Source organism: Macaca nemestrina, chromosome 3 (genome assembly GCF_043159975.1).
Source record: "Macaca nemestrina isolate mMacNem1 chromosome 3, mMacNem.hap1, whole genome shotgun sequence".
Lineage (NCBI taxonomy): Eukaryota > Metazoa > Chordata > Mammalia > Primates > Cercopithecidae > Macaca > Macaca nemestrina.
In genome coordinates this window covers 139080581-139105268 of record NC_092127.1, presented here as the reverse complement: position 1 = coordinate 139105268, position 24688 = coordinate 139080581, and the positions used below count along the sequence as shown (strand labels likewise).

Here is a 24688-nt window from a genome sequence, read left to right as displayed (position 1 = left end):
TCTGTGTGAGTGTGTTTACATAGCAGTGTCTCCTTTTCCCTACAAGATTGTAGACTTCTTCAACCAGGGTGCACATCTTATTAGTCTTTGTACCTCCTGCCCAATATTTTTGTGCCTTGCACCCAGAAGGTGCTCGATAAATATTTATCAAAAATTAACACGATTTTATGTTTTTTTTAAAATTGATTTCATAGGATTTATGTCACCTTTATGTCTGACTTGGTGAGTAGTAAGAGACAAATCACATATACTGTAGATGCCTCAATTTCCTGCTTCTAAAAATAGGGCCAGCAATAGATAATTATCCATCTTATGGAAATACACAAGTTCATTGCATTAGAAAAATAGAATTTTCTATTGCTAAGTTTTTACTTGATTATATACATTTTTTTTTTTTTTTGAGATGGAGTCTCACTCTGTCACCCAGGCTGGAGTGCAGTGGCGTGATCTCGGCTCACTGCAAGCTCCGCCTCCTGGGTTCATGCCATTCTCCTGCCTCAGCCTCCCGAGTAGCTGGGACTACAAGCATGTGCCACCACGCCCGGCTAATTTTTTTTTTTTTTTAATTTTTAGTAGAGGTGGGGTTTCACCATGTTAGCCAGGATGGTCTCGATCTCCTGACCTTGTGATCCACCCGCCTCGGCCTCCCAAAGTGCTGGGATTACAGGCGTGAGCCACCGTGCCCGGCGATTATATACATTTTTAAATGGCCAAACTCACCGTGAAAAGGGACATAGAAAGGATTCTCAATGGCCAGTCCTACAATGAAACCCTTAGAATAGGTGTGTTGCAGGGCAGAGCCTATCAGAGGAGAAAGGATGGTTCTACCTTGCTTAGGAAGATCGCTAGTGGATTGCTAGTGTGTTAAGGTTCTAAACAGGAGAATCCCACTCTTATACTCTAAAATTTAAATCAATTTAATCCTCACAAAACTTTATGAGGGAGGCACTATTATTGTCCCATTTTACAGCTAAGGAAACTGAGACACAGAGAGTTTAACTTGCTGGAGAGCAGCACTACCTTGTGGTTTGAACCTAGGCAGCCTAAGTAGATGTTACTGTGTGCAGTGGTCTTCAGTGAGAACCGGAATCACCTGGAAGACTTTTTAAAGCGCAGACTGCTGGCCTGCTCCCAGAGTTTCTGATTCAGTAGGACTAGGATGGGGTTTGAGATTTGGTGTTTCTGAACAAGTTTCCAGATGATGTGGATACTGCTGGTCCTGAGAGCATCCATCAGGATCTGTGTTAGTGCCTCAAAGGAATGTGGAGCTCATGACTCGAGGGTCAGTGAAAGCTTCAGAGAGAGCTGGGAACCTGAAATGGGCAAAAACTAGGCAAAGAGAAGGAAGGACGGCGTTCCAAGCCCGAGGAGAAGCCTAGTCTGTAATTTAGCCTAGAGATGGTGTGGGAGACATTAAAGGTTTAGGGGTAGGAAGGAGGGGGTAACATGAAGAAGGCAGTGTTGGAAGCGGATTAATCTGGCATCAGTATGCAGAAGTGGCTTAGAGAGAGTAAAACTAATTTTCAGTTCCTAAATATGGAGCTGGAGCAGCTTCAGGGAATAATTTCCTAGGTAAGTAGAGTTTCACACGGACACAAAGAACATAAGTTTAAAACTCAAGTCCTAAAGCCACATCCACTTCCTTCTGTGATCTGATAAGAAAAAAAGGTGGGGGAATTGTAGCCCTAGAAGGTATGGTTTCTCTCCTGGTTTCTGTCACCTCTTCAGAGTGGGTACTGCACACACTGACAGCAGAGAAGCAGAGTGACTTTTATTTCAATAACTGTGGGCCCCAGAGCTAGACCTTTCTTAAAAACAAATAAGTAATAAGACTAAGAAAGGATGAATTCTATCAGCTGGCCTCAAGAGGTGGAACAGGAGCAGCACTCATCCTGTGTGTGTTGTGATGCCTTAGGTTGTCCCAGGGAAATCCCTCCCCATCCCTTACTGCATGAGGCCAGCTGGATTTAGTGTGACAGTTGCCAGGAGTAGCTAGGCAGAGATCAGATAGCCCAGATTAGGGCCCTTACTTCCCAAACCCATCACAGGCGGGTAGTGAGACAAGCCTGGAGCTCCCCGCCAATCCTTTTTGAACAGCCAGAAGCTTGTCATGTGGCTATATTTCAGATGTATCACTGGTCTCTGCAGTTAAACTGCCGCTATAGCAGTCAAATCGCATCTGTCAGGATACTAAGGCCAGTAGGGGAATAATTTGGAGAAACAATCTGATGACCAAAGAAAGTCAATTTTTTTTTCAAATGTCACTTATTTGGAAGGATCTAGGTCAGTTCTGTCCACCAGAAATACAGTATAAGTGACATATATAATTTTAAGTTTTCTAGTAGATACATAAAAAGAAATGTGAAAGTTAGCAGGCACTGTGGCAGTCCATATGCAAAGTGATGGCAATCCAGACCTGGAGGTTGGGCGGGATTTGGTCAACAGCTGGGTATGAGGGGTGAGGGACAGGGAAAGACATGGCGACTTTGTGAGTTCAAACTTAGACTGGCAACATGGTAGTGCCTCTAACAGAGAAGAGTCAGAAAGGACTATAGGGGAAAGCCCTCTGAAGAAGGAATAGGAATGTTTGGGTCAGAGTCTGCAGAAGCATGCCATGCTGGGGGTTTCTGACAGTTGGAAATGCCGAATTAGAGTTGTCATATTCACATTTCCTACTCTATTCAAAGGACCAGATACTTTCACCACCACAAACCACCCCAGTCTAAGCTCTCACCTCTCTTGTTTGGTCTTCCAGTTGCCTTCTCACTGGTCTGCATGCTTCTCCCCCTACCCCCACACCAACCACTGTTTTCCTTCATACTAGAGCCAGAGTTGTATTTTTAAATCATTACACTACATCACTCTCATACTCAAAACTGTCCAATGACTTCTTGACTCACAATGAATGCTCAAGTTCTTGCATTGCCTCTAAGCAACCTCTTCTTTCCCTTGGTCCCTCTCTGACTTCATCTCCTACTCACCCCAGAGCTCTTCCCAGACTGTCCATGTGGCTTGTCCTTATGCTCCTTGAGCATCTGCTTAGATGTTATGTCATCAGAGAGGCCTTTCCTTGCCAACTGTGGCAGGGTCCCCAAGACTGACCCCAGATTTGATGATTCCCTAGGAGGACTCGCCAGACTCAGCGTATAATCATACACAACCAAGACTGACCCCAGATTTGATGATTCCCTAGGAGGACTCGCCAGACTCAGCGTATAATCATACACAACCAAGACTGACCCCAGATTTGATGATTCCCTAGGAGAACTCGCCAGACTCAGCATATAATCATACACAAGGCTAGGATTTATTACAGTGAAAGGATACAAAGCAAAATCAGCAAAATGAAAAGGCACATGGGGCAAAATCCAGATAAGGCCAGGCTGAGCTTCCAAGAGCCCTCTACTAGTAGAGTTATGCAGGACATGCTTACTTCCTACTCCACTCCCTGCCCCAGTAAGACACTGTGACAACACCTGTCAAGTGTTGCTAACCAGAGAAGCTCATTAAAGCCTCAGTGCCCGGGTTTTTATATTGGAGATTGGTCCCATAGGCCCCTCTACCTGGTAGGTATCCAGATTCCAGGCTCCCAGAAGGAAAACAGGGGTTTAGCATAAACCACATTGTTTGCACAAACAGTTTAGGCACACTGAGCCACTCTTATTAGGGTGGTGGGAACCCTCCCAAAATCCAAGTTCCCAGATAACAGTCAAGGGCCAACCTCGTAAGCCGGCCTTTCTAAGGAGAGCCCCCAAACTTGCTGTGTGAACTCTTTCTGCACACCAGCTTACCTCGAGTAGCAACCCCTCCCTTGCATTCATTCTGTACCCCTCACCAGCTTTTATTATTATTCTTGCCACTCCTCTTACCTGACATATTAAATATCTGTTTTTCTTCTCTTCTTACTAGAGGAGGCCATGAAGACAAAGCCATTGTTTTGTTTATTGCTATCCAGGGCCAGAACTAGGGTAAGGTAAGTCAGGTGCCCAGGTTGGAGGCCCTCACCTGGCTGCCTCACTTGCATTACCCTGGTCATAGCCCTGCTTCTATATCTCTTGCATGTAAAATAGTTCCTGCCACAAAGAAGGTTCTTAATATGTATTTATTGAATGAATAGATAGAATAGGAATAATGAAGGGTTGTTTCAAGCAATACTAGGAATTGACATCTAAGGTTAAAAGAAAGTGAAATATTTTTCCCACTTTTTATTGATGCTTTATAATAAAATACAAATTTAGTGTCCTGAGAAGTAATGAAAAGATAATAAATATAGATGGAATACAGATAGAGGGCAGAAAAGGATATTAAGTAGGAGACTGTTGTCAGATTTTAGGACTGTGTTAGCAGATACCAATTATAACTATACATGTACATATTTTTTACTTCTATATCTATCATTTGTATTTATCCATATATTTAGATTTTAAAAGATAAAAAAGATGCAAAGATCCGGGAGCTTGAGGCCAGAGTGAGTGACTTGGAGCTGGAAAAGGTGAAGCTGGTGAATGCAGGCTCTGAGCGACTCCGTGCAGTGAAGGACATCAAACAAGAGAGAGATCAATTATTAAATGAGGTGAAAACAAGTAGGAATGAATTAAACAGTCTTTCAGGTATGTTGCTTCAGTGCAAATCCTACTAAAAAATAAGTCTTATCAGTGAAGCCAATGTAGACCCTAGCACAATTGCAAAAGAAGGGTGTCTCACTCACATGACAAACATAAATTGTTATGTTGCCCCCATGAAGTTACTCATAGCATGAAATCTCATAGTTCTCATGAAGAGCTTCCACATCTTACACTTACTGACCTTAACTTTAGTCAGCCCTCAGTATACTGGAAATTCCGTACTGAATTTCCAAGAGAAGTGTAAGGTATCCAGAGTCCAGGCTTCCAAAAGGAAAACAGATGTTCACATGAATCACATTGTTTGCACAGTTTTGTGTTTATGAAAGTGGAAACCTTGAGTCCTTTGAGTCAGATAGCTTGATTAGAGGTTTACTAAGTGACATGTGAAAATAGACATGTGAATTTATTGAAAGGAAAAATCCATGGCCTTACGTTAAACTGTGAAACACTCCAGTTTGTGATTGGTATGTGTATTAGTCCCTTTTTGCATTGCTGTAAAGAACTACCTCAGACCGGGTAATTTATTTCATTTTTTTTTTTTTTTTTTTGAGACAGAGTCTCGCTCTGTCGTCCAGGCTGGAGTGCAGTGGTGTGATCTCAGCTCACTGCAAGCTCCGCCTCCCAGGTTCATGCCATTCTCCTGCCTCAGCCTCCTGAGTAACTGAGACAACAGGTGCCCACCACCACCCCTGGCTAATTTTTTGTATTTTTAATAGAGAAGGGGTTTCACCATGTTAACCAGGATGGTCTCCATCTCCTGACCTCGTGATCCACCTGCCTCGGCCTCCCAAAGGCATGAGCCACTGCACTCAGCCCAGACTGGGTATTTATAAAGAAATGAGGTTTAATTGACTCACAGTTCTGCAGGCTGTACAGGAAGCATGGTTTGGAGGCCTCAGGAAACTTAAAATCATGGAAGATGACAGAGAAGCAAGCACATATTCACATGGCAGCAGGAGAGAGAGAGAGAGAGAGAGAGAGCACACAAAGGGGGAGGTGCTACACACTTTGAAACAACCAGATCACATGAGAACTCACTCACTGTCACAAGAACAGCAAGGGGGTAATCTGCCCCCATGAGCCAGTCACTTTCCACAAGGCCCCTCCTCCAACACTGGAAATTATAGCAGGACATGAGATTTCAGTCGGGACACCGAGCCAAACCATATCATTCTGCCCCTGGGCCCTCCCAAATCTCATGTCCTTCTTACATTTCAAAACACAATCACGCCTTCCCAATAGTCCCCCAAAGTCTTCACTCATTCCAGCATTAACTCAAAAGTCCAAGTCCAAAGTCTCATCTGAGACAAGGCAAATCCCTTCTACCTATGAGCCTGTAAAATAAAAAACAAGTTAGTTACTTCCAAGATATATTGAGGGTACCAGTATTGGGTAGATGTTCCTGTTCCAAAAGAGATAAATTGGCCAAAGCAAAGGGGCTACAGGGCCCATGCAAGTCCAAAACCCTACAGGGCAGTCATTAAATTTCTAAGCTTTAAAATAATCTCCTTTGACTCCATGTCTCACATTCAGGGCATGCTCATGTAAGGGGTGGGCTTCCAAAGCCTTGGGCAGCTCTGCCTCTGTGACTCTGCAGGGTACAGCCCCCGTGGCTGCTTTCATGGGCTGGCACTGAGTGCCTGTGACTTTTCCAGGCACACAGTGCAAAGCTGTCAGTGGATCTATGGATCTACCATTCTGGGGTGTGGAGGACAGTGGCCCACTTCTCATGGCTCCACTGGGCAGTGCTCCAGTGCAGGCTTTGTGTGGGGGTCCCAACCCCACATTTCCCCTCTGCACTTCCCTAGTAGGGGTTCTCCATGAGGGCTCTGCTCCTGCAGCAAACTTCCGCCTGGACATCCAGGCATTCACATATATCCTCTGAAATCTAGATGGAGGCTCCCAAGCCTCAACTCTTGCCCTCTGTACACCCACAGCCCCAACACCACATGGAAGCTGCCAAGGCTTGGGGCTTGCACTCTCTGAAACAACAGCCCGAGCTGGGCCTTGGCCCCTGTTAACCACAGTTGGAATTGGAGCAGCTGAAATGCCGGGCACCATGTCCCAAGACTGCATGGAGCAGCAGGGCTCTGGATCTCGCCCACGAAATGATTTTTTCCCTTCTAGGCCTCCAGGCAAGTGATGGGAGTGGCTTCTGAGAAGGTCTCTGAAATGACCTGGAGGCATTTTCCCCATTGTCTTGGCTGTGAACATTTGGCTCCTCTTATGCAAATTTCTGCAGCCTTGAATTTCTCCCCAGAAAATGGATTTTTCTTTTCAACTGCATGGTTGGGCTGCAAATTTTCCAAACTTTTTTGCTCTACTTCCCTTTTAAATATGAGTTCTAGCTTCAGGTTATTTCTTTTTTAATGCAAATAAGCATAGGCTTTTAGGAGCAGCCAGGCCACATCTTGAACACTTTGCTGCTTAGAAATTTCTTCTGCTAGATACCCTAAATCACCTCTCTCAAGTTCAAAGTTCCATAGATTCCTAGAGCAAGGGCACAGTGCTGCCAATCTCTTTGCTAAAGCATAGCAAGAATGATCTTTACTTCAGTTCCCAATAAGTTCCTCATCTCCATCTGAGACTTCTTCAGCCTGGACTTCATTGTTCATATCACTGTCAGCATTTTGGTCACAACAATTTAACAAGCTTCTAGGAAGTTCCAAACTTTCCCACATCTTCCTGTCTTCTTCTGATCTCTCCAAATTGTTACAACCTGTATCTTTTACCCAGTTCCAAAGCTACTTTCACATTTTCAGGTATCTGTAGAGCAGTATCCTACTTCTCTGGTACCAATTTTCTGTATTAGTTCATTTTTTGCATTGCTATAAAGAACTACCTGAGAATGAGTAATTTGTGAAGAAAAGAGGTTTAATTGACTCACAGTTCTGCAGGCTGCACAGGAAGCATGGCTGGTAGGTCTCAGAAAACATAATCATGGTGGAAGGTGAAGGGGAAGCAAGCACATCTTCACATGGTAGCAGTGGAAAGAGAGAGAGAGCGAAGAGGGAGGTGCTACACACTTTCAAACAACCAGATCTCATGAGAACTCACACACTATCACAAGAACAGCAAGGGGGAAATCCTTCCCCATGATCCAATCACCTCCCACAAGGCCCCTCCTCCAACACTGGGAATTGCAATAGGACATGAGATTTGGGTCAGAACACAGAGCCAAACCATATTAGTATGGTATGAAGTATCATGTACTTCATAAAGTCAGAAGTTACTGAGCATTTACTATGTGCAAGACACTGTGATAGAACTTGGAAACCCCACAATGAAGCTCACAGTCTAGTGGGGAGATAAACCTAGATAAACCAGTGTGTGAGGCACAATGAAAGTTATTGAATACAAAGATAGCACAGAGGATACAGAATTTACCTCCTGTAGGGAGTGACGTCTGTACTGGGCTTGAAAGAGGAAAAGGAATTCAGCAGGTGAAAAAGAAGTGCAGGGGACATTCCAGGCAGAGAGAACATTATGGGCAAATGCATGAAGCCATGAAATATCAAAATGTGACCTGAGAAGTATTACCTGGAGCAAAAGTACAAATGAATGAGGGCTAAGAAATAAGGCAGAATAGATAGGTAGAGCTGGGTAATGTGGAGCCCAGAAAGGATATTAAGTAGGAGATTTTCTGTCAGATTTTAGATGGACTGTGTTAGTAAGTAAATTAGAGAAAAGAAAGGCAGACCAAGCAGTTAAGGAGGATTTTTGCAGTAGTCCCAGATAAATAGAATGAGGACTTGAACTAAGGCAGCGGCAGTGAGAATGGAAGGAAAGAATTAAGAATATTTTTGGAGGTTAAATCAACAGGACTTAGTTGTTGCAGGGATTAAGTGTAGGTTTCAGGATTTCAGTTTGTGGTATTGGAAAATCAGTCTCAGCAACTGAGAGAGGGAACCAAAAGGAAAGGCAGGCTTGAGGGCTGGAGGATGAGATGTAGTCACTGTGAGGCAGTTGGTTTCAGGTAGCACGAGGACATCTACATGGAGATGTCTGGACAAAGGGAGCTGGAGCTTTGATCCTTTTACATATAAATCTAATCATAGAAGTAGATACATATAAATAAATGTGTGTGTGTGTGTGCGTGTGTGTATTCTAGTATATCAAATGATGAGTTTGTGCCAGGTGTTTTCATAGATACTGGAGATAAGTCAGATAAGACAGATGGCAGCCTCAGGTTATTTATAGTGTCATGGAGATTCATCTACCAGCAGATGGTGGTTAAGTCTACTCTAGTGGACATGGTCATCCAAGAAGAAGGTTTAAGATGAAATAACTGCAAACTAATTACAATGTTTGGGAAAAAACAATGAGTAGTAAGTGGGTAAAGGAGGAATAGGATCCACCCAAGCAGATTAAAAAGAAAGAGTCATATCCCTGGAATTGTGTATGTACATCTCATTTCTGTAACAAAGGAAGATGTAATTAAATGAGTTATCTTCCATTTCTAAAATTCTGCGATCATTAATTACAGATAAAATGTACTTAATTAACAATGGGATAGAAAAAAGTAACCATCTGTTATTGATTATCACATTGTATAGAGGAGTATGAAGTCTTAAAAAGGAATTTCCGAAACAAAAGTGAAGAAATGGAAATGACTACAAATAAGCTGAAAATGCAGTTAAAATCTGCACAGTCTGAACTAGAACAGACAAGAAATACATTAAAATCAATGGAAGGATCTGATGGTCATGGTATGCTCTGTTAGATGTAAAATTTTTTCTTCTGTTTTTAATTTAATGGTCTAAATTCGTTAAAACACAAACCCAAATACATTACCTACCACCTCTTCACAGTGCTAAATGATATGAGAAATATACAATAGTAGGTATTGATGATGGATGTTATGTAGCAGTAGTTAATTGTTTTTAGGGAAATTGCCATGGAGTTAATTTAATCCCTAAGCTATCTGAATCTTTCCTTTCCTGTGGCTATTTCAGTAATTTCTAACAGATCTCAGTATCCATTAATGTCAAGTAATTATTTTTAAGGATATAAATACAAGTTACCAGTAATTTCCATTCAACCCCTTACTTTTCAACATGTACATTATATAAACTGTAGGTCTGTGGCTAGTTGGCAGTTCTTGATTCCTTCACTGTGATAAAAATGAGAAGGAATCCTGGAAATTGAATTGTTAGGTGAGGGGACTCTTCTCACCACCTATACTTATTCCCCTTTTACCTTGCTGCCCATACTAATGCAGAGAGATAAAAAGGTTATCTTCCAGTTCATGTTATTCATATAATTGTTGACATGACCATATTAGCTGACCATAGGAATTAATATTTATCTAATTAAAGTGTACATTTTTCCATTTCTCAATATTTTTTCATGTCAGAAGATTTATTTTTGTGCTCGCTTTGGCAGCACTTATACTAAAATTAGAACAATATAAAGAAGATTACCATAGTCTCTGTGCAAGGACGACCACAAATTCTTGATGTGTTTCATATTTTGTGTGGTTTGGCCCTTTACTGGTTAACACAGATAAACTTGTTGGGTTTGGAGAAGTCACTCGAGAGGTCTTTTGGGGTCTGCTGCCCCTACTCCCCAGACAGGAACCCTGCCTTACTGTCGGGCATCTTCACAACCACCCCAGGGACATTACAATTATTAAGTTACCTAGAGAACCCTTGTATTCTCATTCAAATTCTTGTTTTTATTTTTTAAATCAACTTTAAATAAAAAAAAACATTTGTTTGAGAATATTACCTTTCAAGGCCAACCATGATCCACTTAATCAGCCCATAATTCTTCAAAGTGGTGAGCAAATGATGTCAGACTTTTAACCTATTAATAAATCAATATACAGTCCCTGTTTTGACAGTTTAGATAGAGGAACTATATCTTGTTAATGAGAAGTCAGACCTTTCATTCTGATGGCTTGTTTATAATGAATGGTATATTTTCATTTTTCTTTTTAACCTCTAAATTATAGCCAGACTGGACTCTAAGCTGTGGCATTTTCAGTCCTTTTTCCTCAGCTGACTATAAGAAAAAAAAAATCAGATATGCTTATGCTGGCAGTTTGGCTACTGAGATGGTAGTGAGTTCCAAGCACATGACAACAATCATGAGAATAAAAATTGGAGGGTTTGTGATATCACGGACCCTTTAAAAAGATACACTAGATGTCTCATGCAGTATTTTAAGTATGAGTTTCTGGAAAAATCATTTTAGTAATAAAACAATATATGTTATTCTTTATGTGACACCCCCCATATCTACACACACACACGTATTATATATTATAAATTTCCCTACATGTGTAAGTATGAGTTTAGTCAATGTTATTGTTATTACTGGAAAGGTGGCAACGTATCATGGTCAATGAAATTAATCCCATTGGCAAAAACCCTGTAAAACATGATTATATGTATGTTTCCCAGCTAAAAATCTCTAGTAGTAGTTAAAAGTTATTATATTCCAATATTATGAAAACCGAAGACATTTGTCCATGATCTTTTCCTTGAAATTGCCCAGATAACTTGGAGGATCTTACTTGTCACCTTCTCATAAAGTTTAACCATCAAATTACCATAGTCTCTCAAACTTAAGAACCTAAGGCATAGTTTGCCTCTTTTTATTTTCCCAGCTATGAAAGTGGCAATGGGGATGCAAAAGCAAATCACAGCCAAAAGAGGTCAGATAGATGCCCTTCAGAGCAAGATACAGTTTTTGGAAGAGGCAATGACAAATGCAAATAAGGTGGGTCGCTGTCCTCAGAATGGGGAAACCAACATGTTCACTCACGGACAGACCACAAGACAGAATAAGATGAAGCAGAGATGCAAAGTGCAAGGGGAAGAGGAAAGCTTATTTCTAGGTGAGAGAACAAGGGAAAAGTTCCTAGAAAAGCATTTGAGCAGAATGATGAAAGACAGCTACTATTTTAAACATGGGGGGGTCACGCCCAAGATGGCCAAATAGGAACAGCTCCAGCCTCCAGCTCCCAGCGTGAGCGACACAGAAGACGGGTGATTTCTGCATTTTCAACTGAGGTACTGGGTTCATCTCACTGGGGCGTGTCGGACAGTTGGTGCCGGTCCGCGGGTGCAGCCTGACCAGCAAGAGCTGAAGCAGGGCGAGGCATCACCTCACGTGGGAAGCACAAGGGGGAAAGGAATTCCTTTTCCTAGCAAAAGGAAAGTGAGACACACAACACCTGGAAAATGGAGTAACTCCCACCCTAATACTGCTTTACCAAGGGTCTTAGCAAATGGTACACAAGGAGATTATATCCCACACCTGGCCCGGAGGGTCCCACACCCACGGAGCCTCCCTCATTGCTAGCACAACAGTCTGAAATCTAACTGCAAGGCAGCAGCGAGGCTGGGGGAGGGGTGCCCGCCGTTGCTGAGGCTTAAGTCGGTAAACAAAGCCTCTGGGAAGCTCGAATTGGGTGGAGCCCACCACAGCTCAAGGAGGCCTGCCTGCCTCTCTACACTCCTCCTCTGGGGACAGGGCGTAGCTAAACAAAAAGTAGCAGAAACCTCAGCAGAGGTAAACGTCCCTGCCTGACAGCTTTGAAGAGGGCAGTGGATCTCCCAGCACGGAGGTTGAGATCTGAGAATGGACAGACTGCCTGCTCAAGTGGGTCCCTGACCCCTGAGTAGCCTAACTGGGAGACATCCCCCACTAGGTGCAGACCGACATCTCACACCTCACACAACTGGGTACATCCCTGAGACGAAGCTTCCAGAGCAAGAATCAGACAGCAACACTCGCTGTTCAGCAATATTCTATCTTCTGCAGCCTCCGCTGCTGATACCCAGGCAAACAGGGTCTGGAGTAAACCTCAAGCAAACTCCAACAGACCTGCAGCTGAGGGTCCTGACTGTTAGAAGGAAACCTAAAAAACAGAAAGGACAAACACACCAAAACCCATCAGTATGCCAGCATCATCAAAGACAAAAGGCAGATAAAACCACAAAGATGGGGGAAAAGCAGTGCAGAAAAGCTGGAAATTCAAAAAATCAGAGCGCATCTCCCCCTCCAAAAGAATGCAGCTCATCGCCAGCAACGGAACAAAGCTGGACCGAGAATAACTTTGACGAGTTGAGAGAAGAAAGCTTCAGTCGATCAAACTTCTCAGAGCTAAAGGAGGACCTATGTAACCAGTGCAAAGAAACTAAAAACCTTGAAAAAAGATTTGACAAATGGCTAAGTAGAATAACCAATGTAGAGAAGTCCTTAAAAAAACTGATAGAGATGAAAACCATAACACGGGAACTATGTGACAAATGCACAAGCTTCAGTAACTGACTTGATCAACTGGAAGAAAGAGTATCAGAGATTGAAGATCAAATGAATGAAATGAAGCGAGAAGAGAAGCGTAGAGAAAAAAGAGAAAAAAAATGAACAAAGCCTCCAAGAAATATGGGATTATGTGAAAAGACCAAATCTACATCTGATTGGTGTGCCTGAAAGTGACGGGGAAAATGGAACCAAGTTGGAAAACACTCTGCAGGATATCATCCAGGAGAACTTCCCCAACCTAGTAAGGCAGGTCAGCATTCAAATTCAGGAAATACGGAGAACACCATAAAGATACTCCTCGAGAAGAGCAACTCCAAGACACATAACTGTCAGATTCACCAAAGTTGAAATGAAGGAAAAAATGTTAAGGGCGGCCAGAGAGAAAGGTCGGGTTACCCACAAAGGGAGGCCCATCAGACTAACAGCAGATCTCTCGGCAGAAACTCTCCAAGCCAGAAGAGAGTGGGGGCCAATATTCAACATTCTTAAAGACAAGAATTTTCAACCCAGAATTTCATATCCAGCCAAACTAAGTTTCATAAGTGAAGGAGAAATAAAATCCTTTACAGATAAGCAAATGCTTAGAGATTTTGTCACCACCAGGCCTGCCCTACAAGAGATCCTGAAGGAAGCACTAAACATGGAAAGGAACAGCAGGTACCAGCCATTGCAAAAACATGCCAAAATGTAAAGTCCAGCAATGCTAGGAAGAAAATGCATCAACTAACTAGCAAAATAACCAGCTAATGTCATAATGACAGCATTAAGTTCACACGTAACAATATTAAGCCTAAATGTAAATGGACTAAATGGTCCAATTAAAAGACACAGACTGGCAAATTGGATAAAGAGTCAAGACCCATCAGTTTGCTGTATTCAGGAGACCCATCTCACATGCAGAGACACACATCAGCTCAAAATAAAGGGATGGAGGAAGATCTACCAAGCAAATGGAAAACAAAAAAAAAAAAAGCAGGGGTTGCAATCCTAGTCTCTGATAAAACAGACTTTAAACCATCAAAGATCAAGAGACAAAGAAGACCATTACATAATGGTAAAGGGATCAATTCATCAGAAAGAGCTAACTATCCTAAATATATATGGACCCAATACAAGAGCACCCAGATTCATAAAGCATGTCCTTAGAGACTTACAAAGAGACGTAGACTCCCGTACAATAATAATGGGAGACTTTAACACCCCACTGTCAACATTAGACAGATCGAGACAGAAAGTTAACAAGGATATCCAGGAATTGAACACAACTCTGCACCAAGTGGACCTAATAGACGTCTACAGAACTCTCCACCCCAAAACAACAGAATATACATTCTTCTCAGCACCACATCACACTTATTCCAAAATTGACCACGTAGTTGGAAGTAAAGCACTCCTCAGCAAATGTAAAAGAACAGAATTATAACAAACTGTCTCTCAGACCACAGTGCAATCAAACTAGAACTCAGGACTAAGAAACTCAATCAAAACCACTCAACTACATGGAAACTGAGCAACCTGCCCCTGAATGACTACTGGGTACATAATGAAATGAAGGCAGAAATAAAGATGTTCTTTGAAACCAATGAGAACAAAGATACAACATACCAGAATCTCTGGGACACTTTTAAAGCAGTGTGTAGAGGGAAATCTATAGCACTAAATGCCCACAAGAGAAAGCAGGAAAGATCTAAAATTGACACCCTAACATCACAATGAAAAGAACTAGAGAAGCAAGAGCAAACACATTCAAAAGCTAGCAGAAGGCAAGAAATAACTAAGATCAGAGCAGAACTGAAGGAGACGGAGACACAAAAAACCCTCCAAAAAATCAATGAATCCAGGAGCTGGTTTTTTGAAAACATCAACAAAATTGATAGACTGCTAGCAAGACTAATAAAGAAAAAAAAAGAGAGAAGAATCAAATAGATACAATAAAAAATAATAAAGGGGATATCACCACCAACCCCACAGAAATACAAACTACCATCAGAGAATACTGTAAACACCTCTATGCAAATAAACTAGAAAACCTAGGAGAAATGGATAATTTCCTGGACACTTACACTCTCCCAAGACTAAACCAGGAAGCAGTTGAATCCCTGAATAGACCAATAGCAGGCTCTGAAATTGAGGCAATAATTAATAGCCTACCAACCAAAAAAAGTCCAGGACCAGACAGATTCACGGGCGAATTCTACCAGAGGTACAAGGAGGTGTTGATACCATTCCTTCTGAAATTATTCCAATCAATAGAAAAAGAGGGAATCCTCCCTAACTCATTTTACAAGGCCAACATCATCCTGATACGAAAGCCTGGCAGAGATACAACAAAAAAAGAGAATTTTAGACCAATATCCCTGATGAACATCGATGCAAAAATCCTCAATAAAATACTGGCAAACTGAATCCAGCAGCACATCAAAAAGGTTATCCACCATGATCAAATGGGCTTCATCCCTGGGATGCAAGGCTGGTTCAACATATGCTACTCAATAAACATAATCCAGCATATAAACAGAACCAAAGACAAAAACCACATGATTATCTCAATAGATGCAGAAAAGGCCTTTGACAAAATTCAACAGCCCTTCATGCTAAAACCTCTCAATAAATTCGGTATTGATGGAACGTATCTCAAAATAATAAGAGCTATTTATGACAAATCCATAGCCAATATCATACTGAATGGGCAAAAACTGGAAGCATTCCCTTTAAAAACTGGCACAAAACAGGGATGCCCTCTCTCACCACTCCTATTCAACATAGTGTTGGAAGTTCTGGCTAGGGCAATCAGGCAAGAGAAAAAAATCAAGAGTATTCAGTTAGGAAAAGAAGAAATCAAATTGTCCCTCTTTGCAGATGACATGATTTTCTATTTAGAAAACCCCATTGTCTCAGCCCAAAATCTCCTTAAGCTGATAAGCAACTTCAGCAGAGTCTCAGGATATAAAATCAATGTGCAAAAATCACAAGCATTCTTATACACCAGTAACAGACAAACAGAGAGCCAAATCATGAATGAACTCCCATTCACAATTGCTTCAAAGAGAATAAAATACCTAGGAATCCAACTTACAAGGGATGTAAAGGACCTCTTCAAGGAGAACTGCAAACCACTGCTCAGTGAAACAAAAGAGGACACAAACAAATGGAAGAATATTCCATGCTCATGGATAGGAAGAATCAATATTGTGAAAATGGCCATACTGCCCAAGGTCATTTATAGATTCAATGCCATCCCCATTAAGCTACCAATGAGTTTCTTCACAGAATTGGAAAAAACTGCTTTAAAGTTCATATGGAACCAAAAAAGACCCCGCATTGCCAAGACAATCCTAAGTCAAAAGAACCAAGCTGGAGGCATCACGCCACCTGACTTCAAACTATACTACAAGGCTACAGTAACCAAAACAGCATGGTACTGGTACCAAAACAGCGATATAGACCAATGGAACAGAACAGAGCCCTCAGAAATAATACCACACATCTACAGCCATCTGATCTTTGACAAGCCTGACAAAAACAAGAAATGGGGAAAGGATTCCCTATTTAATAAGTGGTGCTGGAAAAATTGGTTAGCCATAAGTAGAAAGCTGAAACTGGATCCTTTCCTTACTCCTTATGCGAAAATTAATTCAAGATGGATTAAATATTAGACCTAAAACCATAAAAACCCTAGAAGAAAACCTAGGTAATACTATTCAGGACATAGGCATGGGCAAGGACTTCATGTCTAAAACACCAAAAGCAACGGCAACAAAAGCCAAAATTGACAAATGGGATCTAATTAAACCAAAGAGCTTCTGCACAGGAAAAGAAACTACCATCAGAGTGAACAGGCAACCTACAGAATGGGAGAAAATTTTTGCAATCTACTCATCTGACAAAGGGCTAATATCCAGAACCTACAAAGAACTCAATCAAATTTACAAGAAAAAAACAAACAACCCCATCAAAAAGTGGGCAAAGGATATGAACAGACACTTCTCAAAAGAAGACATTCATACAGCCAACAGACACATGAAAAAATGCTCCTCATCACTTGCCATCAGAGAAATGCAAATCAAAACCACAATGAGATACCATCTCACACCAGTTAGAATGACAATCATTAAAAAATCAGGGAACAACAGGTGCTGGAGAGGATGTGGAGAAATAGGAACACTCTTACACTGTTGGTGGGGCTGTAAACTAGTTCAACCATTGTGGAAAACAGTGTGGTAATTCTTCAAGGATCTAGAACTAGAAATACCATTTGACCCAGCCATCCCATTGCTGGAGATATACCCAAAGGATTATAAGTCATGCTGCTATAAAGACACATGCACACATATGTTTATTGCGGCACTATTCACAATAGCAAAGACTTGGAATCAACCCAAATGTCCATCAGTGACAGACTGGATGAAGAAAATGTGGCACATATACTATGGAATACTATGCAGCCATAAAAAAGGATGAGTTTGTGTGCTTTGTAGAGACATGGATGCAGCTGGAAGCCATCATTCTCAGCAAACTATCGCAAGAACAGAAAACCAAATACCGCATGTTCTCACTCATAGGTGGGAATTGAACAATGAGATCACTTGAACACAGGAAGGAGAACATCACACACCAGGTCGTATTGTGGGGAGGGGGGAGGGGGGAGGGATAGCATTAGGAGATATACCTAATGTAAATGACGAGTTAATGGGTGCAGCACATCAACATGGCACATGTATACATACGTAACAAACCTGCACATTGTGCACATGTACCCTAGAACTTAACATATAAAAAAATAAAAAATAAAAATAAAGGAAAGCATTATTTACTAGGAAAGGCAAGTTAATGAATGCCAAATAGAAAAAAAAAAATCTACATTTGTTTAATGGCAAAATGATCCTGTCTACAATTGCTTGTCTCATTATTTTTCTCTGCTACAGGTCTGTGATCAACTTGACTGTAGAAACAGCAGCTTATTGTTATATCTCCCAGTGCCTATGAGAATGTTTGAGTTTGAACATGTAATAGAAGCCTGATGAATGGTGGCTAAGTGGATGAATAAAACAATTAGTGAATCAGTTCAAATCAGAACCAACCAGAATCAACACTTTTATAATATTTTAAAGTTCTCAGAATATTCTTATACTTGAATCAGGATCAAATCAGCATTTGATTTGGCCTTAAAAATCAATTTAAAAAAAGACTAATGCAAATGATCAAAAAACATGAATGGAAAGTTTATAAAAGAAGAAATACAAATATATCAATATACATATGAAAATCTGTTAACATCGCTAGCTGCTTAATTATTAAAATGCAAAATAAAGTAAATATGAGACACTGTCAGATTCCATGGATTCTAGTTCAAATCTGGGCACACAATGTTTATGTAATAACCATTCCATGTATTGAATATTCTCTTTATTGGATAAAAGAACGACACAATTCAAACAAAACAAAACAAAACGTGGGAAATGGGAAAAAACATTCTTGGTAGAGGCAAGAAATGATTATAAACAAAATACAGTGAGTTCCATTATAATGTGACATACATGTTTCTAAAATCGTTGTGCTATGCAAAATTGTGTAATAAAAACCACAGGGCTTATGGGAACAATGGGATCAGGAGCACCACACTAACAAATTTCATTTGTGATGCATAAAAAAATAGGAACCTAATAAAAAACAATAGCAGTTTTACACATACTAAATTGTTAAGAAATATATAAATACAACAATAAGTATAGCTCTTTGTCTTAAAAATGACCAGAAGTTTTCTTAAGTGTATATGCAGCTTGTATGTTATTGTGGAGGAGTAGAAGGAGAGTTTCCTGTAACATTGCATGTGCATGGATGTGGTTCATAACACATGGTAAAACTGAGGTAGCTGGTAGGTGGGTGTTGGTGTGCATGTACGCTTCTTGTGTATTCCTATGCAGCTGTATTTAGCTAGGTTGAGTTTTCTGCATTGACCTAGTGTTTCTCATGAATGAGACTCATTCACGAATAAGCAACCATGAAATTTGCCTAATACTCAAATGTTCCCTGGTATATCCATTACTTTGGAAAAAGTGTGTATTTTGGAAGAAGATTTAGAACAGACTATAACAGAGGTGAGAAAGTAAATAACAAGTAGAAAATAAGTGCAACCAAAGTAATTGCTAATTTACTATCCATGATGAGGTATCAAAATACTTCAGAGTATTTGCAACTGAATATTAACAAGTATAAACCTACATTTGTGCATACCCCTTATCATGTAGACTTATTTCTTCTTTCTTTATTTCTTCTTTCCAATTTTTTCTTGCCTTCCTTTCTCTTATCCTGAATTCATTTTTTTCTTTCTCCTTTTTTTTTTTTTTTGGCCTTTGGGAACCTAAAGTAGTGCTTATCCTTCCTGATGGCACTTACAGCTTTAAGAGGTTACTGCCTGCTGTCAACAAAGATGCCTGCCCTGCTGAAAAGAAAATATTCATCATAGCTCTATGATATTCCCTCCAAACGAAAAGGAGAAAGCCTATACAATTAATCCCCCTTTCCTTCTGAAGCCTTTTCTGCCTAATCTAATCAGAAAAGGAAAACTATTTTGCATTTTACAGTAGCAACACCTTCTACCTTATTTACAATAAACGTTTTTCGCTATGAAAAAATACATATTTAAAGAAATGTAGACTCAACGAACTGATGTCTGTATTTTAACTTGACAACTATGCATTTATTATTTTTGTATACATATTCCATGGTGCTTTTTTGGAGGGATGAACTAATTTTAATGAAATGTTGTTTAATAGCAGAGACTATTAGATCAGTAAGCTCACTGTCATCATTGGGCTGTTAAGTGACTTGCGGGCAGGAACTATATGTCTCATTTGTTTTTCTGTCACAGGGTCTGCAGTAGGCATTTGTGAAATGAATATTCAACCTTGAAACAAAATAGAAATCCATAAAACTTTCAAGTAATGCATATTTTGAAAATCTCTGTTGTTTAAAATAAATTTTAGTAAAATTTGATATACGATTATTTGATCCCAATTCACTAAAACACTGTCTTTTTAGGACAATATAGTTATTTCATATTTTGTAGATTTTATCAAAGATGTATTAAGACTAGAAAGAAGTAATAATACCAGCAATGATTAAAATAGGAGAGAGTACATAATAACATACTCCCATCAGCTCCCAACCACAACTCAGAAGCAATTAAATGGCATATAAATTAAACTTATCTAGTTCTGGGTCCCTTAAACAAAAATTTTATATTTCTGTTACCTTTTAGCATCTACATCAGCAGGTGATTTCTGATATTTTTCTCTCATATAATTGTAGGAGAAACATTTTCTGAAAGAAGAGAAGAGTAAACTCAGTCAGGAATTGAGTACTGTTGCCACAGAAAAAAACAAGATGGCTGGGGAGTTGGAAGTTCTACGATCCCAGGAACGCCGTTTGAAAGAAAAGGTTACTAATATGGAAGTTGCTCTGGATAAGGTAATTATTAACTAAACATATAAAGTAATTATCAACTAAATAGTTATTAACCAAATAGAATTGTTCTGAACAAAAGCTCTGTGTAGACAGGAACTGAATGTATCAATTTGTGTTGTATCCCAATCACCTAGCACAGAGGAAATACCTATCCTATAGAGAAGGCATTTCTGAATTTTAAAATGTAGTCATAATGCATACTTTTTGCCAGGTTTTCTTTTTCAGGCTAACATAGTCACAGGGCAGTAAGATCAAAGATGTTACGATGTTCCTGATACTCTTAGTGACCTGAATAAGTAAAAATGTCTCCATGAGCACCTGACTTACCACCAAAAAGTGACTTGGGCACTTGGTAGAAGACAGTCTCTTAATAATGTCAATAAAATGATAAAGTAATGCTAATGGCTGGCACTTCGTGGGGTCCAGAAAGTACATATAGAAAACATAGCTTAAAGAATGAGAAGGATCAGTGATACTGTTTTTCATTGCCATTTATTGTAGAAAAATAAATATCTCTTCCTGTCACCTGGAAAGTCTGGAAGCCTAAAATTGTTTCAAAACCATCCTTGATTGCTAAGAAAGCAGTGCCTTTATGGTTAGATACAACAATTTGCGATCTCACCTCTGCTACCTTCGTTTCTTAAAACATGCTATATTGACTCTGTAAATTTCAGTTGTGGTTATTTTATTTTATTTTATTTTGAGACAGAGTCTTGCTCTGTCACCAGGATGGAGTGCAGTGGCACGATCTCAGCTCACTGCAACCACTGCCTCCCGGGTTCAAATGATTCTCCTGCCTCAGCCTCCCAAGTAGCTGGGACTACAGGTGTGCACCACCATGCCCAGCTAATTTTTGTATTTTTAGTAGAGACGCGGTTTCACTGTGTTAGCCAGGATGGTCTCGATCTCCTGACCTCAAGATCTGCCTGCCTCGGCCTCCCAAAGTGCTGGGATTACAGGCGTGAGCCACCATGCCCAGCCAGTTGTGGTTATTTTAATATAAATTTTTATACTTTGGTAAAGCTGTTTGCTCATTCCATCCTTAGTTCATTCATTGTTTGCCCTTCACATACTAAAAGCTATGTAGTTGCTAGGGGTATAGAGGATAAAAACGTGGCCTCCAGTTGCTCACAGTTCACTGAATTAAACAGATAAATAGATCATTGTAATATAGTTTGGTGGAAGGGCAGGAAGATTTCTTGAAGAGATGGCAGCTCTGCATTTATAGGTTAATAAAATATAAGTGCATAAAGAATGGAAGATAAGCCATTTATGATTGCTCCTTTGTAGGCATCTTTGCAGTTTGCAGAATGTCAAGATATAATACAGCGTCAGGAGCAAGAATCAGTGCGCTTAAAACTTCAACACACTTTGGATATAAAAGTAAGGTCATCATAAATAGTAGTTTAAGCAAAAATAATGCCTTTCTTTGATATGCTTTTATATTCTCTTGTGTACCATAGGTACACATTCAAGTATATTTCAACATTACTTGATACTATTAATAGCAATGATAAGCTCTGTGCATTGTTATATACTATACCTATCCTTTTCATATATGGTAACAGATAGAAGCACCACTATCCTTAGTTTAAAATAAGTGAGTGAAATACAAACAAGTTTACTAGTACCTGCATGGGAATACCCAAAGCAAGAGTTTTCCATGCCCAGGAGTCAAGCGAGTACAAAACCCTAAGTGCAAATACATTTGCTTGTTTGGGGAATAGCAAAAGTGATGTAATCTACATGACAAAACACGTTTTTTTAAAATCGTACATTTTACACTGAAATATATGTCTATTTTAAGAAGTATAGTTTAAAGCTACAGACATATTTTTAAATCTCAATGATGGATTTTGTCTGTGAAATCAAAAAATACATTTCGATTTCACAATTCTTTATAATTGTAGGCTGGCAGTTATTTTGCTCACCTCTATATTGTTTTCCAGGAACTTCAGGGCCCTGGATACACCTCAAATTCTTCATTGAAACCACGCCTTCTCCAGCCAGCATCTGTTACTCGTTCTCATTCTAATGTACCATCTTCCCAGTCTACAGCCAGCTTCTTGTCTCATGTAAGTAACCAGTCTTATGATCCATTTTGCAAATGACATATATGTAAGTAATTTTAAATTAGAAAGAATTACACTAAAAATAATATCTCTATATCCATAGCATTTTCAATTACTAGATTTTAGATTTATATGTTTTCCTATAAATTCAATGGAGTCCAGGTGAATAAAAATATTTTCTTCACTATTTGGTGTTTTCTTATCTTCAATTCTTTGGCTGTTTCCATCACAAGAATTTCCAGATTACAAAGCAAATAGTGAGATGGCTAAAATAAACATCACTTCAAAAGGCAAAGGCAAGTTGGTAGTATATTTAATATTCTACCAAAATGAAAATTATTTGCTATATGTAGTTTCTTTGTTAACTTATTTATAACAGTTTTATTAATTATAAGACACTTTTATTCCCTTTAATTAAAATATTAGAAACTTTGGAAATTTTTTAGTTTAACCTTTTATACTTTTAATGCTTATAAAAAATATGTGCAATGTAAAATTCAAGCCTTATCTTCTCTGAAGATATGTATTTATGAAATCACAAATCCCTTGCAACCAGTATTCAACTGTAAAGAAATAAGACATTCCATAAATCACACATGAAAATCAATTAAATTAGTTAAAAGTCCTATCTTACATATAGCAACAGGATCACCAGTAATCTGTTGTTTCACCTGTACTATTTAAATGAAAATTGTGTACTGTTTAAATGACTAAAATGGAGTCCTCTCACACACTTATGATGTGTGCACTGAAAAATAAGCTATCATACAACAAAGAGTAGTCTATCAAACAATAGACTAATAATATTAGTGTTAGAAGTTAAGCATGTTTCTCTCTGGAGACTGGAATTCAGAGATACGCAGGGCAAGGGTAGGAGACTGCTGCTTTTTAAGTGTTATGAAATCATTTTATTTTTTAAAATATGTACATGTTCCATTGATAAAAATTAAATTACCCTCCCCTTTCCAAAAATAATTTTGCAAATCAAACAACAACAAAGAACATTTGACCAGGAGTCACTGGAACCATATTTTTAACTCTTTGTGTGACCTTGGGCAAGTCAGTTAAACACATTGCACCTTGATCTTTTCCTCTCTAATGAGTAGTCTGGACAAGATGACCTCTAGGGTCACCAAGAAAGATTAGCTATGAAATTCTGTGATTTTTAATTACCCAAAATCTATTAGATTTTTCCTAGGAGCTTAATATATAGATTGTGCTTGATTATAAAGAATGTCATCCATCACTGAAAAAGTACTAGTCATTAGCTTGTTTAACTTTAAATTTTAACTTAAATATTTATTTGTTTATTTATTTATTTTTTCCTGAGACAGAGTCTTGCTCTGTCTCTCAGGCTGGAGTGCAATGGTGCAATCATGCTCACTGCAGCTTGAACCAGCCAGGCTCAAGCAATCCTCCTACCTTAGCCTCCCTAGTAGCTGGGACTACAGGTGCATGCCACCACTTCTGGCTAATTTTTGTATTTCTTATAGAGACAGAGTTTCACCATGTTGCCCAGGCTTATCTCAAACTCCTGGACTCAAGCAATCCTCCCACCTTGGCTTCCCAAAGTGCTGGGATTACAGGTGGGGGCCACTGCTCTTGTCCTCAACTTAAGTTTTTAAATAATAATTCTAACAGCAAACATGAACTAGATTTTAAAAATGTACTGTCAGACATGCTTTATACAATTAATTCCTTCTCTTAAAAATGTTTATTATATAATTTTACACAATAAAAGTAACATTCATTCTTTGTTTTGTTCACTGATGTTTGCCAAGTACCTATAACAGTGTCTAGCATATATTCAGTAAATATTTATCTCATGGATGAATGAATTCACTGTAGAACATTGTCTTCAGGTTTCCATTATTTCCACTGATAAGTCGATTGTAAATCTTGTTGCTATTTTGGAGGTAGTTTTTTCTCTGACTGTTTTCAAGATTTTCTCTTTGTTTTGGTGTATAACAGTTTGCCTATCATGTGCCTAGATGTGCTGGTCTTTGTATCTATCTTGCTTAAGGGTAGTGGTCTTCCTGATGCATGGATTGAAATCTCCATCAATTTGAGAAAATTTTCATCACTTATCTACTCAGTTTGTTTTCTCTACTTTCTTTTTTCCCTCTGGGACTCTAATCACATGTATTAATTGTTTTTTCATCATACCTTATACATCTTTATATTCTTTTCACTTTTGCCCATCCTTTTGTCTCTGTGCTTTTCTGGCCTATTTTCCAGATAATTAAT

The 24688-nt window shown here is 39.4% G+C and overlaps 1 protein-coding gene and 1 non-coding gene across 12 annotated transcripts in view; both read left to right on the top strand.

Moving 5' to 3' along the window:
• Window positions 1–24688, top strand: part of LOC105477257 (coiled-coil domain containing 158) — a 116689-nt gene that overhangs the window by 54948 nt on the left and 37053 nt on the right. For all 11 annotated transcript variants that reach the window (XR_011621250.1, XM_011733677.3, XM_011733683.3 and 8 more), the window contains 6 exons: window positions 4421–4610; window positions 9182–9334; window positions 11239–11351; window positions 20214–20372; window positions 21660–21752; window positions 22319–22444. Coding sequence is in view for 10 of the 11 variants with exons in the window: in XM_011733677.3 (XP_011731979.1) it covers window positions 4421–4610; window positions 9182–9334; window positions 11239–11351; window positions 20214–20372; window positions 21660–21752; window positions 22319–22444 (834 nt within the window). In the remaining variant the exon portion in view is untranslated. The remainder of the gene's footprint in view (window positions 1–4420; window positions 4611–9181; window positions 9335–11238; window positions 11352–20213; window positions 20373–21659; window positions 21753–22318; window positions 22445–24688) is intronic.
• On the top strand, window positions 9995–10100 carry LOC112425847 (U6 spliceosomal RNA). Its single transcript, XR_003017003.2, has one exon. It is a non-coding gene; the product is annotated as a U6 spliceosomal RNA (small nuclear RNA).